Source organism: Orbicella faveolata, unplaced genomic scaffold, assembly GCF_042242905.1.
Source record: "Orbicella faveolata isolate gen_17 unplaced genomic scaffold, um_ofav_v1 contig_13, whole genome shotgun sequence".
NCBI lineage: Eukaryota > Metazoa > Cnidaria > Anthozoa > Scleractinia > Merulinidae > Orbicella > Orbicella faveolata.
In genome coordinates, this window is record NW_028301540.1 from 22,208,788 (window position 1) to 22,222,380 (window position 13,593).

A 13,593-nucleotide genomic window follows, 5' to 3' on the forward strand; every position below is an offset into this window, starting at 1 on the left:
TTGCAAGAACGCATTCCAAGTTATTGTAAACTCTTTGTGAGCCCAGACTCATGAAAACACCCCTCAAACTACAGTCAATACTTGTGTCGAACACAAATAAACTTTTTAAATTTGATTTTGACAGACAGCTGAATCCTTGTTAAGATGTTGGAACCAAATTGCTTGCCATGGCTACCAAACTGCGAAATAGAAAAGACTACAGTGCAGCTGCTATTTTCCTTATTTATTCAATTTTCAACAATAGAAATCAAATCAGTCTTTTCTCATGCAAAGCTAATGATTAGTTGATTTAAATGACTGGAAAAAAATTTGGGGTGCCTGAGCTCGTTCGTGAGCTATAGCCATTTTTCAACAGACAGAACTCATGTTTTCAATGTGCAGATGCATGAACGCACACCAATGATGCCATAAATTATGCGCGGTAAGGATGCACAATGCAATACTGGGGAATGCCCCTAAGGACTTGAACGCTTATCCCAAATAAGAATTCACAGAGAAACCACCCCTTGGTGGCTGAGATCGATATTAAAATGTGTCAGTACTAATTAAAAGATCTAAAATAAAGCAGCATCCCTGAAATTTAAACATTATGTAAAATGTAAAGCCAAAAAGGGTCAGGGACACCCAATGGATCATTTTGGGTAAATCATCTGTTTGATTGGTCTGTAATCCCCTCAAACTTTAGTCACCTCAAACTTTTGTGACGTGAGAAATATGATGCCTGTTGTTTTTAGATTGATAACACCTGATAAAAATGTCATTTTGGGCTTTGAAAAGAGCCAGCTATGATTTTTGCAAAGGCAAGAAGAGTTGCTATGGTTTTTGAGAAATGGACAAGAAAGCCCTGGTGAATTTGAGAAGACTCGAGTTCCCCTAAAAATTATGTCAGAACAGATAAAAAATTTATCATTAGCCTAAAATTCACCTACAGAGCTTTAAAGCACTCCAGATAACCAAAAACAGTATTTTAGAGCATTTGAGGGATAGCCTTTCATGAGTGCCCTTGAAATGTAAATATTTGAAAATATTTGAAGAAAGGCTCTATTTATCATAAAGTTGTGGTAAATATGCCACAAGTAAAAAGACAATTATTAGAGTTTGGAATAAAAATGCCACTGACCTTCATCAACATTTTCTAGGTACTCCCGCCATCTTGAACAAGCCAACACTCATGTCAAATGTCCCTGGGGTCGTGCTCGTAGCTATGCCGGGGAGGCCCCCGTGTGCCTTCCAGAAAGCCATCGGCCCAAATGTGAACCACCAGCCTTACTTCAGAAGGGACATAAACACTTTGGCAGTGGGGTTGCTCCTCATCCAAGGTGAGTTAAATATCCAGCTGATCAACACCTCAATTCACCTAACTATGCCAATGCATTGTTAAGCAGACTGGTGATGAGAATAAAGAAAATCATCAATTAGAGGTTTTCATTAACATTTTCAGCAGGGTGGTAACTGGTTTTCACAGGTGGACAAAACTACTTGAACTGAACTTTGTTACATGAAAACCTTTTCACTAAATGTTCAAACCAGGTGGGCAAAATCATCCTCACAGCCAGGCAATTTGCTCGGTGCTCAGTCTGTAATGAAACCCCTGCATTGGGTAATCTATGTTGCAGGTGTATTTTTGGGAAGGTAGGGATGAAGTGGAGAGATAAAAATAGAATTAGAGAGAGGGCATTTTTACTGTTCTGTTTCCTTTCTCCATCTCCCACCCCACCCTAAAAAATATTTTCTTACACAGGAGATAGGTTTCTGTTGCACCATTGGGTGATGTTAACAGGGTCATTCAGTGTTAACAGGGTGTATGGTGCATTATTATACTAGTAAACTACTCCTCTGGGGGAACTCCTATATGAAAAGGTTGTGGATGCTAGCCGTCTTGCTGAGGGTTATAAATCAAGGATTCTGGTCTCCCTTAGGGTGTTCGTGATGAAAAGCCACAATTTTTAGCTGCCAAAGTATCTTTTAGAGTGCAATCAAAGAGACAATTCTAAAAAATGCTCTCATTTCCATTTTTCTGCTTGATTTCTGATGGTCTCACCAGTACAGTGTACTAGTGCAGGCTCCCTTTCCTGAACAGCAGCTAGTATTTGGTTTTAAGCGGTATCTTTTAGCAGTCAAATAAAGCACAAGCCACACCCAGATTGGTCTCCTTTAGGGGTTTAATTCAAACTTTCTGACAAGTTTCCCTGAACTTTTCATATGAGGGTCCTCCCTGGGACTACTCCCTTTAAATTATGTCACAATTTATTTACTTCTTGCCATTTGCACAGTTAAGGCAACTTTTACTGTGCACCAGTTCATCTCTATGGCCTATTTAATGTAAAAGGAATCATTCAAAGTAGTTGGTTTGCGAGTGTCTGGGCATGCTAGCTCATGCAAGATGGTGAAACCCCTTTTTGAAAATTTGAAAAGTTTATGAGGTTGAACAAAAATAAATTTGTGCGAATTCTTTGGCTTTTTCTTCGCCCAATACTTTGGAAAGCTTCACTTAGCCAGACTGAATGAATTTCCAAGTTTCTAAAAGGTATTTAAAGCTTTAAAGTCGAAATATTCAAGTATTCTGAGGCAAACAAAAACCATTGTGTGCCAATTAAGCGGCCACCCCTTATAAAGCGCCAGGTTATTTAAGTCCCAAAGTTATTGTCAGTAAAATACTGTAAATAAAACCCCTATTAATCGGCCACAGCCGCCTTTTGGTCATCCTGATAAGGGTTTGTCTAGTACCTAAAAATTACCACTATTAAACGGCCACCCAAAATTTAAAAACTTTGTTTTGGAAAAGGCAATGGCAGATAAGAGTCTGAAATAGAAGGTGACAAGTGACAAAAACATTCAAACACACATTTATCATGATTGTCCGAAAGTGGCCGCTTAATAGGGGTTTGACTGTATGACAATTCTTTACTCACACTAGGTGGGAATTTATATTTTAATCAAAAGTAGTGTCATGTTTTTTTGTTTAGTTTTCCCAAAGAATGGTTAAATCACTTCACTTCACTTCAACTTCACTTTAACCAAAGAATGGTTAAATCATGATACAAAACTCAATGAGATTTAGAGACAGCTTTACCATATTATAATGGTGGCTAGTTGGCAGAAAATATATTCTTGTATTCTGGGTTCTGTTGCAAAGCAACTCTGCCCATTATTAGCATATATTTTCCATTTTGCTGCCAATACAATGTGGTAACACTGTCTCAAAATTACAGTTAGTTTATATGAAAGCTTAGTTCAAACACTTCAGTCTTTTCACTTTCAAGAGTCTAGCAAATGTTTTCAAAAGTTTTATCTGCCCAAAAGAAAACACTCGAAACCACAGGTTCTAGAAAAAAAAGTGGCTTACTGCTGATTTCAGTAATTTACTTCAGCGTGAACTGTCCAAGCAGAAGCTTCCAGCAATCCTTACGAAGACTTCTTTAACACTGAACTACTCTTTTTGATATATGAATGAATCAACCACCTTTTTCCATTTTGTATTTTCACTTAAACTTTCAGTTCTCTTGTTGATCACCTGATGTATCATCATGATGTGTTTTTTCTTCCAAAGATGCACATTTTGCACACACATGTACTTGCTTCTTATCCTACCTCAGTATCAGTTTCTATGTGTATTCATTATTCACTAAACTGGAGGTGAATAGTGGTGGATATTTACCAAGCCATGAAGTGACAAGGTAAATATCCACCACTTTCTCTAACACTGAGGCAAATAGTTGTAAGAGGGTCCTACAAGGGTGAAGGGGGGAGGGGGGAGGAAGGGTCTCTAATAGCAAATCACGGATCATAGATTTCAAAATTTCAGTTTCCCGAAACATGAAAATAAGCAAGTAAGGTACTTTTTTTAATAACCTGCTCCTACGCTAGAAAGAGTTTTGAAGACAGCAAAATCGTGAATACCCTTGAGTCTTTAAAGGCTGGTAATTCAGTTTAGCAGTTGCCAACACGGCCATGCCGCCAACCAATGAAACACAATTTAGAACTACCCAGCGAGTTTCATGACAAAGAAGGCTGCAGCAGGGGCGGATCCAGGATTTTTCTTAAGAGGGGATGTCCAACTAAGGAATGGTGTAACTAACTGGTGACGTTGACAAATTTTAAAAGCGAATACGAAGAAGACTTCATCTCGGGGGGGGGGGGGGGGGGGGTCAGTTTTGCATTTAAAGACTTGTGGGTGTCTACCAAGACAAAACTGGCAAAATATATTGTTATTTTCGGATTCTACAATTTATTAGCTTTACGATATGTATAGTTTACAGAGGGTTTCTTTAAGGCAGTGTGCAAAGAAAGCATTTTCCGGAAGGCACCCCTGAAGGTCTATAGTAATCTCAATAAATCTCCTGGAGAACTCACTTCTCAAAATCACATCGAACAGAGCAGTGAAATCAAAAATATCGGTTAATGATTCAAGTTCTTCATGGGTCACGCAAAACCCTCAGGTCACAGATCATGAAGAATAATTCGGTGAAGCGATCGTGAAATCAATGATCATTTCAAACAGAGCTTGATGATGAACCAGAGCAACAATTTGCACAAGATCATTTCAATCAATTAAAAAAAGCCGTCCAAGAGGGGTTGTCAAGGGAAGGAAAAATGTCGAAGCCAGTGTTGACCCAGCGGACCTGACTAGCATTGTTTGGCTTTGGTGATCAAAAAGGAAATTATTGTCCACTAGTTATTCAGCTTGTGTGGCATATACTAGTCAAGAGGGTTTTGCAGGGATATACTCATGATGTGTGATTAGCTGATTTTCTTTACCGTAAAATGTGAATTTAAGAATAGTTCTTAAAATCACATCGAACAGAGCGGTGAAATCAAAAATATCGGTTAATGATTCAAGTTCTTCATGGGTCACGCAAAACCCTCAGGTCACGGATCATGAAGAATAATTCAGTGAAGCGATCATAAAATCGATGATCATTTCAAACAGAGCTTGATGACGAACCAGAGCAACAATTTGCACAAGATCGTTTCAATCAATTAAAAAAAGCCGTCCAAGACGGGTTGTCAAGGGAAGGAAAAATGTTGAAGCCAGCGTTGAACCAGCGGATCTGACTACCACTGTTTGGTGGTTTAAATCGACAAATAGGTTTTTCTTGTTAACAAAACAATTATAAAAAGAACAGCAAAAAAAACAAAAAAAAAAGAAAAGAAAACCAGGGGAAAAATTCAGGATTTGAACCGACACTCGAAGAAGAATTTCACCGCGAGCACACACCTGCACGCGTTTTAATCACTTGCACCACATTAACACATACTAATATAAAGTGAAAATTGAAATAATGATTTCCTCTTGTTCCGCCTCGTTGCATTCATTGTGCATGCTTCGATATTTTGTCCTCATTTTTCCCAGAAACAAAGTGCAAACCAGCCAAAAAAAATACAGGAAAATGCTTTACTACTAAATTGAAAAGCACATGCAAAAATTCAAGCACTTTTGAAGGAAAAAAAATTTCACCCGAAAAAGTCACGTATGCCAGTCTTGCACCAACCCATTCAATTGTGTTATGTATAATTTTCAGAGCTGAAGAAAGAGAACTACAGAAAAACAGACTAAAACATAAAAACACAAAAACACGAAGAAAATTGTTTGTTTGCATACACGTATGCAGCCTTAGTTTTAGTAATAAGCTTACATGTACATCGATTGCGAATCAGTTTACTCATCGAGTTTGGCAGTAAAACAAACAAGCAGAACACTATGAAAAATAAGTTCATCTGGTACCTTTGTTTTATTGTTGTTGACTTCATTCACAGTTGTCATAATTGTCTGAAAATGGGTAGTTTTAGTGTGAAGAAAAATTAATTTCGGTCAGTCAATCTGACCTGCTGGCGATCAATGTAACCAATGCATTTACGATTCTTAAATTCCTTGAATACGAGTTCTTGAAAGGCTTTTTGGTCCAAGGGCGACAGCAGTCATTTTGGAAATTATCCATCCTTTCAAACATCCTGGACTTGGAGTGATGTCTTCTGAATAAATGCAAAATTCATTGAGCAACTGTCTGCGATGTTTACTTGCTGAGATGGCAATCAATGTACATGTAAACTTATTACTAAAGCCAAGGCTGCATATGTGTATGCAAAGAAACAATTTTCTTTGTGTTTTTATGTTTCAGTCTGTTATTCTGTAGGTCTCTTTCTTCAGCTCTGAAAATTATACTAAAACAATTATTTGCCTCAGTCTCAGTGAACATTGGTGAATATTCACCTCAACTTCGTCTCGGTGAATATTTACCGATGTTCACCTCGCCTTCGGTGAATAATATTGTTTAATAGTGAATATCTACCTTGTCACTCTGGGGCTTACCTCCATTGTAGGGAATAATATTGTTAGTTATTGTGAGGTAGGACAGGGGGGAAGAACCTAGGAGTCAAAGGGGTAACAGCTTTACAAGAGGCAGGAGAAGAAATGGAAAAAGTAGGATTTCAAAGATGGTGGGAAACAGGTGAAATAGGGGAGAATTGTGCAACATTACATGATATTTAACAATACAAAACACCAACAGATGGGAGCCACTAAGGAAGCCGTTTGTGCTCCCAGAGGGTTTTGTGGCTGACTACTCCCCACCCCTCCCCCCTCCCCAAATCCATTTGAAGATTCCAGTTCTGGTACATACTTTCTTTTAAAAAATTTTGACATTTAAGAGCCCCATCCCCCTTATAATTTTCTACTAACCCTCCTAGGGGTAGGTATGCATATTTTCTGGAGCTGCACATTTGCTCCAAGTATGCACTGTCCACAGTCTCTAGCGTGTGGAGGTAAACACGTTAAAAATGCAAGAGAAACATTTGATGCCTAACAATTTGAGGGTTTTTAACGTTCTGTGGTTTTTATGATTTACAAAGCATGCACAAGATTTAAGTCATCAAATTTGCTGGTAGGCGAAGGATTTCCACACAAATGTCACTAAAATTCCCCACTACTCCATTTCCTGGTTTGCATCCAAAATGAAAACCCTAACTGTGACTTTGCTAGTGATGCAATAACGTTCGAATTTAATCAGTGAATTATTTTACTTAGTATCTCTAGTTGTTAATTCATGCCTGTTTAGAAATTTGAATTTGTTGTGACTTGTTAGGCAATCGCAATACATTTACTGCAACTTCCACCAAGAAGATGCAGTTGTCGTAACTGTCAGAAACCGTGGAGGGGTCTGTTTACAATAGAATCCCTCAAGGGTTCGACGAAACTAGTCATTGAGAAGCAATATTATTGGTCTCAAGTGAAAGAAACAACGCTCGTTAGGGAGGACTGAAAACAGCTTGAAACTCAGTTACAGCAGGTGTTGCTTATACAGGAGCGACCAATTGAAATGCTTTCAAAAATGTCAAAAATGAAAACAAAAAGAAAAAGGTGACCTACCCTAAAGCAACTTTCCAAATTACTCACTTTTGTCTTGCAAATAAGTTAGAGCTGCTTCGAACTTTTCTCTCTTTCCTTTCAACGTGTACATCACGTGTGTACATTTTCACTTTCTGTCCACCATTTTCATTTTCGGAGAGACTGGGTTCGAATTCCAGAGATTAAAACTCGATGATTTATATCTAGCTTTGCCTTTTTCGTCCGAGTAAGCTCACATCGTTGAAGACAGCCGTCAATAATGTTTGATCTTTAAAATGTCTCTGTTGGGGTTTGGATGAAAGTTGGCTTCTCGAAAGCGGTAAAGAAAATATGGTTAATAATAATAAATAATAATAAATAAATATTTATATAGCGCCTATCCATGCCTGCTCTAGGCGCTGTACAATTCGCCAAAAAGAGCTGCACTAATCTTAATAATTAAAAATGTGCATTTAAGAAAGTAATAGAAAGTAAGAATCGCTAAGAATAATAAGTTTTCTTAAAAAGATGAGTTTTGAGTTTAGATGGTTATTTCACAGTGACGTCTCTCTCGGAAGCATCTTCAATCGATCGTTTCTCGAAAGGGTTGAATTTTGGCTAACGCGTCAACGGGGGCGGAGGGAATAAGATATACCATGGCATGGCCCAAGGTTACCATCTTCATAATATTAAATTTGGGAAAGCAAGAACGGGCGCAAACCTCAAAGAAAAAGCAAGCTCGGTTGATGAATAGAACTAGCCAGGATTGTCGACTATTAATGGAAGACGGGGACTTGGAAATTTGCGGGTCATAGACCTTTTTCATAGATGGCTGTTAATTTTAAGTTCTTTTGTATGTATTTGAATTAGCCTCACTAAACTCGTTTGAGAGTAAACATTCTTTTGAATTATCAACTTAAAAACAAGGTTACTCAGGCTAATTGTAATATTTACAAAAAAAATATATAATTGGCAGCCATTTATGAAAAGAGTCTATAGCCATGCAATGTTGTCTTTGTTTCTTTGACGCAGAAGGACATGTGACAACGCTTTTGCGTTTACCGTGTAGCACTTTTATTTTGCGAGGTTTAGTTTTTGAGAATTTTGCGGATGGTACTTGATCCGCAAAAATAAGTTCCAGCAGAAAAAAAAAGACACCAGCAAAATTAAAAACCACAAAAATTTACTCCCGTTAATATAATCAAAAATGGCTTTTAATCCACTTGTGTTGCTGTATATCATGTATTGGGGTAAAAAGAACGTTTATTTTGATATTTGCATTGAGAAAAAGCAATCGGAACTTGCTACAAACAAAACGAAACGATAAAAGGTTAGGTTAATACTTTTCCAGTCTCTGTGGCACAAGAAACGAACTCAAAGCAGTCAAAAGGTCACGTTAAACTTGCTCGAACGGGTCATCCGAAGGGACACCATTTTCTAAGGCCTCTAGGATGCCACATTTCTCATTCGGAAAACTGTAGACTGTTGTTTTACCTAAAAAAGTATTAAAAGTTGAAAATATTACATTTCCTTCCTTGTTGATGTCTCGCTGCTTGAAAAGGAAACCGCAAAAATTAGTTTCTAGTGGAAATTTCAGTAAATCCGAGCGCAAAAGTTTGTTCCCGCGAACCTCAAAAAGTCGCCAATCCGCAAAATAAAAGTCCCGCAAAAATCTCATGCTATACAGTATATATTTTACTACTACTGAACGAAAGTTTTCAAGCTTTTTGTCAGCGAATCCAAGACCTCTACCCCTCCACTCCTTTCAGAATGCCTCCCCCCAGTTGCTTGTCTTAGTAAGGTCTTGCGACTTTTTAACATTAGTTCCCCTTTCTGTTTTCATTTCAGAGGTGTGCCACTACAACAGTTCTACGACCTGACACAACTCAAGCGAAGTAAAGTGAGGTGGAACGACGAATTGTAAGTGTGTTTATTGCATCTTGTGAAGACTTACAAAAAATCCAAGCAAAAGTATCCAAAGTCTTTAAAACCAGTTTAAGGAAATCGGTTGCCTATCTCCAGCTACGCCTGGTTCTTTATAATTAAGCTAATCCAGGATTGTCTTGAATTGTTCTAAAACCGTTGTTTTAAAGGAGCTCAATCACGGTATTTTGAGTTATTTTGGCCACATACTAAATTACCTTTAAATGGTAGGAAACCTGAAAATCACAGTTTAATAAGATAGGAAAACACCAAAGAGATAATGATAAACCATAAAGGAACAAGGATGACTAAGGATGGAGAAGATTTACACGGATTACAAACGACGAATTTGAAAAATTGAGGCTAAACTTTTCAATATGCGCAAACCATGACTGAGCTCCTGAAATGATGGCTTTAAACGAAGCTAATATATTTGCGGCCCCGGTAGGGGGGTCTCCGTATCCCAAATCCCGTTAGGTTTTGTCTAAATATCCCTTATCCCTTTAACTCCAGTTGAAAAAACTAACGTTTTTCCAACTCTATATCGCGTTTTATCTGATCTAAATATCGCATTTCCATTAATTTTTGCCCCAAATGTCCTGTATCCCGTTAATTTTTTACCTGAAGGACGTTCGCGCTAATTGTTTCTGGACATCCTTACTGCGCACGCAAATTCACACGCCACGTCATGCATCGATGCGCGCGCTAAGTGATAAAATGAACAATGATAGGGCAGATGGCCATTGCTATAGCTTTGCCTGGATTTAACGATCTTGGACGTTCGGTGACCCCTATTTTTCTTTTCATGGATCATTTTCTCTACCGATTTTCTACGTTAAGCGAAAAAATGAAGAAAATCTATCGATTAGAAGCTTGAATTTTTTGTCAAATGCACCATCGAATCCATTATTTGTAGCTCCCCGTTTATCTGTGCAGCGGTTTCAAATGCCTCTTGAAGGGTTAAGTTTTGTGAAAACGTTGGTAACATTTGGAATTATTTACGCAACAGACCCTCTTCTACAAAATATGACTAAGATCGCTTGCCTCCGTCGACTCACCTTCGACATTTTTAACCGCTATAAACCCCTGTAGACCAAGCTGAATTACGTGCGCCAATTTCTCAAAATCAGGGTAGTTTTCCACACGCTTTATCTCTGAAACGAAGTCGGTGATCCCCATTTTTTGTTTTCATTTGTGACACGAGTAACTCGTTATCTGACTGCAGTAAAAAATTTTTAAAAAATCTATCGGCTGTAAAATTTTAGCGCGAACGTCCTTAATATCCCTAATAGGGCCTCATACTTCCTTCTTTTTCCCTTGGAGGTTGCCAAGGCCCACAACAGCAGCTGTGCAGTGAGTCATTAATTTTATAAATTGTGATTCCTAATTAACTAATACGGGCGACAATTTTCTAAGAAAAAAAAATCCGTCTCGTTCCAGAATAATTCCGGCGAGTTCTTAGCCACACAATCGATAATTTCCCCCAGCTCGCAAAGCATTACCCCTGCGTTTGCTGGCGGTTTTCTTAATCATTCTTCAAGTAATTATATTCGTGATATTAAACTCGTCATCAAAGATTAACGGAAATTTACTTAACGACAGCAACCTCAAAAAGTTTGACTAATCAGAACTGATTTAACTCGGCGAGTTACGTACCGTTTTTTTTTCGTGAATTGAGGACTAGAATGAATGGAACAGTAATCGACACAAAATTTTGTACTAACTATCTCTCCAAACTCACGTAAATGAAGTCACCTCCCTGTGTGGTGGAAGAACTTCAATGAAGGTTCGATTCCAGGTTTCAATCAATGGTTGCTTAACTGTTTTAACATGTGCAATGTTGTGTCTGGTCTTGTTGTTTGTGTTTTGTTCTCCACGTTTGTTACAGGTTTGACTGTTGAAAGCGTTTCAATTTATTGCGCTTGCGTATCTTGCATTGGTAAGGTAGTTTACATATTACTTAGCATGTTCCTCTGTGCTGCATTCTTATGGCAACAAGATCTTGGAACAATATCCTCGCCAAACACCACGGTATAACCAGTCACAACTATTTAAACAGGCGCAGGCGTTGTCAAGCGCGGGAAAAGCCAGTTTACGAGGGTCTTACGTTTGAACATCTTTGCTCTCTGATTGGGCAAAGAATGTTTCACCAGTTTTATGACATGACAATCAGACGATGACGTTCCAAAGTCGTCACAGAGCTGCAAACTAAAAGCGAGTACGTGAGATTACGCAAGTTCTGACGACAGTATTTCTACCCAAGAGACGATGATCTTTACTCTTCCAACAGCGACAGTATCGCCAATCCTATACCTGAAAGGGTTAATTGATGGTAAAAATAATAGCTGATTTCTTTATTTACAGTAAAACTTTGATAAAGAACTTGCTCTTTGAAAAACAGTTTCTGCAATTGCTTGCTTTGTAAAATTTACATTTTTAATCAGATTCTCATTTGTTACTCTCCTTCATACAACAATAAAGTGAAGTAGTTCTTCTTTGTCTCCAAGGTTGAGAATCTGTTTCGCATATTGAGAAGTCAGGTATAGGATTTGCTAACACTGTCTCTTTCTTCCTGCAGAGAAGGTCAAATTACTCTTCCTTTCCCTAAGGAGTCTCCCCTGAGTTCACACATGTCCCGTCAGGCTATGTTTCCCAGTCCAAACCCAGCAGAGCGACATTCCCAAACCAAGATTACTTCACCCACCCCTCCCCCACTGATTGTCAACAAGGCCATGGGGAGCTTTGCACGCCGGGAAGTGGTAACACCCATGATCAATTCCAGGACTTCTCCTCCAGCACAGCATCAAGCCCGACCTGTAGCGGTATGTGACACGTGATTTGTATACGAAAGAATAGGGATAGTAATATGCGACAGGTCCGAAAATCACGAGATAACAGCTTTTGAGTTTTCTGATTCGATAAGAAACATATTTGCTTAATGAATATCGCTTCCGGTCGGAATCTACCCCTCTTTTGTACCTCTGTTACAATATCTCTAGTTCTGTAGGTGCTCTAATAAACGGTTTTAGTTTACGGTCTACTTAAATTCTCTAGAGGTACCTTTTCCTCGCGCCTGGTACCCGCTGTATAAGAGTGACAGGCGTCTCTGGGAACAGGAATGGACTATCCCAGCCAGGGCTTAAACTAAGGCCTCTTAACCCTAGATCAAACGTGCTGACTATATACTGAGGACCTCCCAAAAAGTGAATTATTCAGTTCGTCTGTATCAGATATCAAAACACCAAAACAAAAAGTTTGAAATTTGCATAATTTTTCTTTATTTTCAAGGCATCAAACAATTGGTTTTCCAAACATGACGTCATCAACCAGTTCAATACACTCCACCCCAGCAGAACTCCCACAATTCGACTGAACATCCAGAGACGGAGGCGTGCAGACTGGCAACTAGTTTATTAACACATATTCGGAACCAATGAGAGCCAAGAATGACTGTTAACGTTCAAGGAGGACCTCAGAAACACGCTACAAGTTTTACTAGTGGAAAAAGAGAATATTGCTCCTTCAGTGTTTTCGAGACGTTTTAAAACAGAAAATATTTCGCTACAAGGTAGAAAGTGTCTGCTATGATATTTCCGTGTGTTACAGTGTGTTCATGATATAATTCCTTTCGCTAACTTGTATTAATTTTGCTGAAATTGTAAGATTTTAAACTATCATTAGTATTATTTAAAGAAAGGCAACATGCATTGTTAAGTTTGAAAATTGATTTTAGATTTTGCGCTAAGATCGCAGCCACCATTCGTGTGTGACTAGACTTGCATTACTACTAATAAATCAAAGCCAAATCCTCGCTTTTTAAAATTGCTGAGAAAATCATTGCTATCTCCGTGTCTTTTTCTTTAATTTAGGTAAAGTGAATGTGATCACAGACAGTTAAAGAGAGTCAAATAGGACAAATGCGAACTGACCCCAAACTGAAATGAAGTAACTGGTTAAAATGGCAGCTTTTTTTTAGCCCTTCTCGGTTGTTATATTGAAGGAAATACTTGCTTCGAAAACGGCAACATTTCTCGGTGGAAAAGCACAATCTGTGTATAATTATGAGGTCTTAAACTCGAGTCAACAAAAAACACTTTTAACTACTCCTGACTAACCTTCCGTTGGCATCTCCAAGTTGAATTTCAGTACTTGTAGATTCGACTTTTTTGCGTTTCACAGAAAGGGGAGTCGGTACCCAGGCCTTGATCCGCCTTCTTTCGCTTTCAAGAGAGCTAAAAATCTGTCTCTGGAGAAACTTCCAGCTTATATACGTAACCATAACTCTCGAGTTTTTACTTTGTCAAACACACAATTAGTCTACTTTCTACGAATTTGCTGCTTTCTCT

General features: G+C 38.4%; 2 protein-coding genes across 3 annotated transcripts in view; one reads left to right on the forward strand and one right to left on the reverse strand.

Moving 5' to 3' along the window:
• LOC110068929 (sperm-associated microtubule inner protein 4-like) overlaps positions 1 to 1,259 on the reverse strand; it is an 18,691-nt gene extending 17,432 nt beyond the window's left edge. Inside the window, exon 1 of the mRNA XM_020776350.2 lies at positions 1,121 to 1,259. The gene's annotated coding sequence lies outside the window, so the exon portion shown is untranslated. The remainder of the gene's footprint in view (positions 1 to 1,120) is intronic.
• Positions 1 to 13,084, forward strand: part of LOC110068931 (sperm-associated microtubule inner protein 4-like) — a 14,485-nt gene extending 1,401 nt beyond the window's left edge. Inside the window, exons 2-6 of one of the 2 annotated variants that reach the window (XM_020776352.2) lie at positions 1,140 to 1,319; positions 9,173 to 9,244; positions 10,571 to 10,600; positions 11,826 to 12,069; positions 12,536 to 13,084. In XM_020776352.2, coding sequence (XP_020632011.1) covers positions 1,140 to 1,319; positions 9,173 to 9,244; positions 10,571 to 10,600; positions 11,826 to 12,069; positions 12,536 to 12,664 — 655 coding nt within the window. In that variant the 3' untranslated portion in view covers positions 12,665 to 13,084. The remainder of the gene's footprint in view (positions 1 to 1,139; positions 1,320 to 9,172; positions 9,245 to 10,570; positions 10,601 to 11,825; positions 12,070 to 12,535) is intronic. The other variant, XM_089285091.1, reaches the window with a different exon arrangement.
• Positions 13,085 to 13,593: the final 509 nt, after the last annotated feature.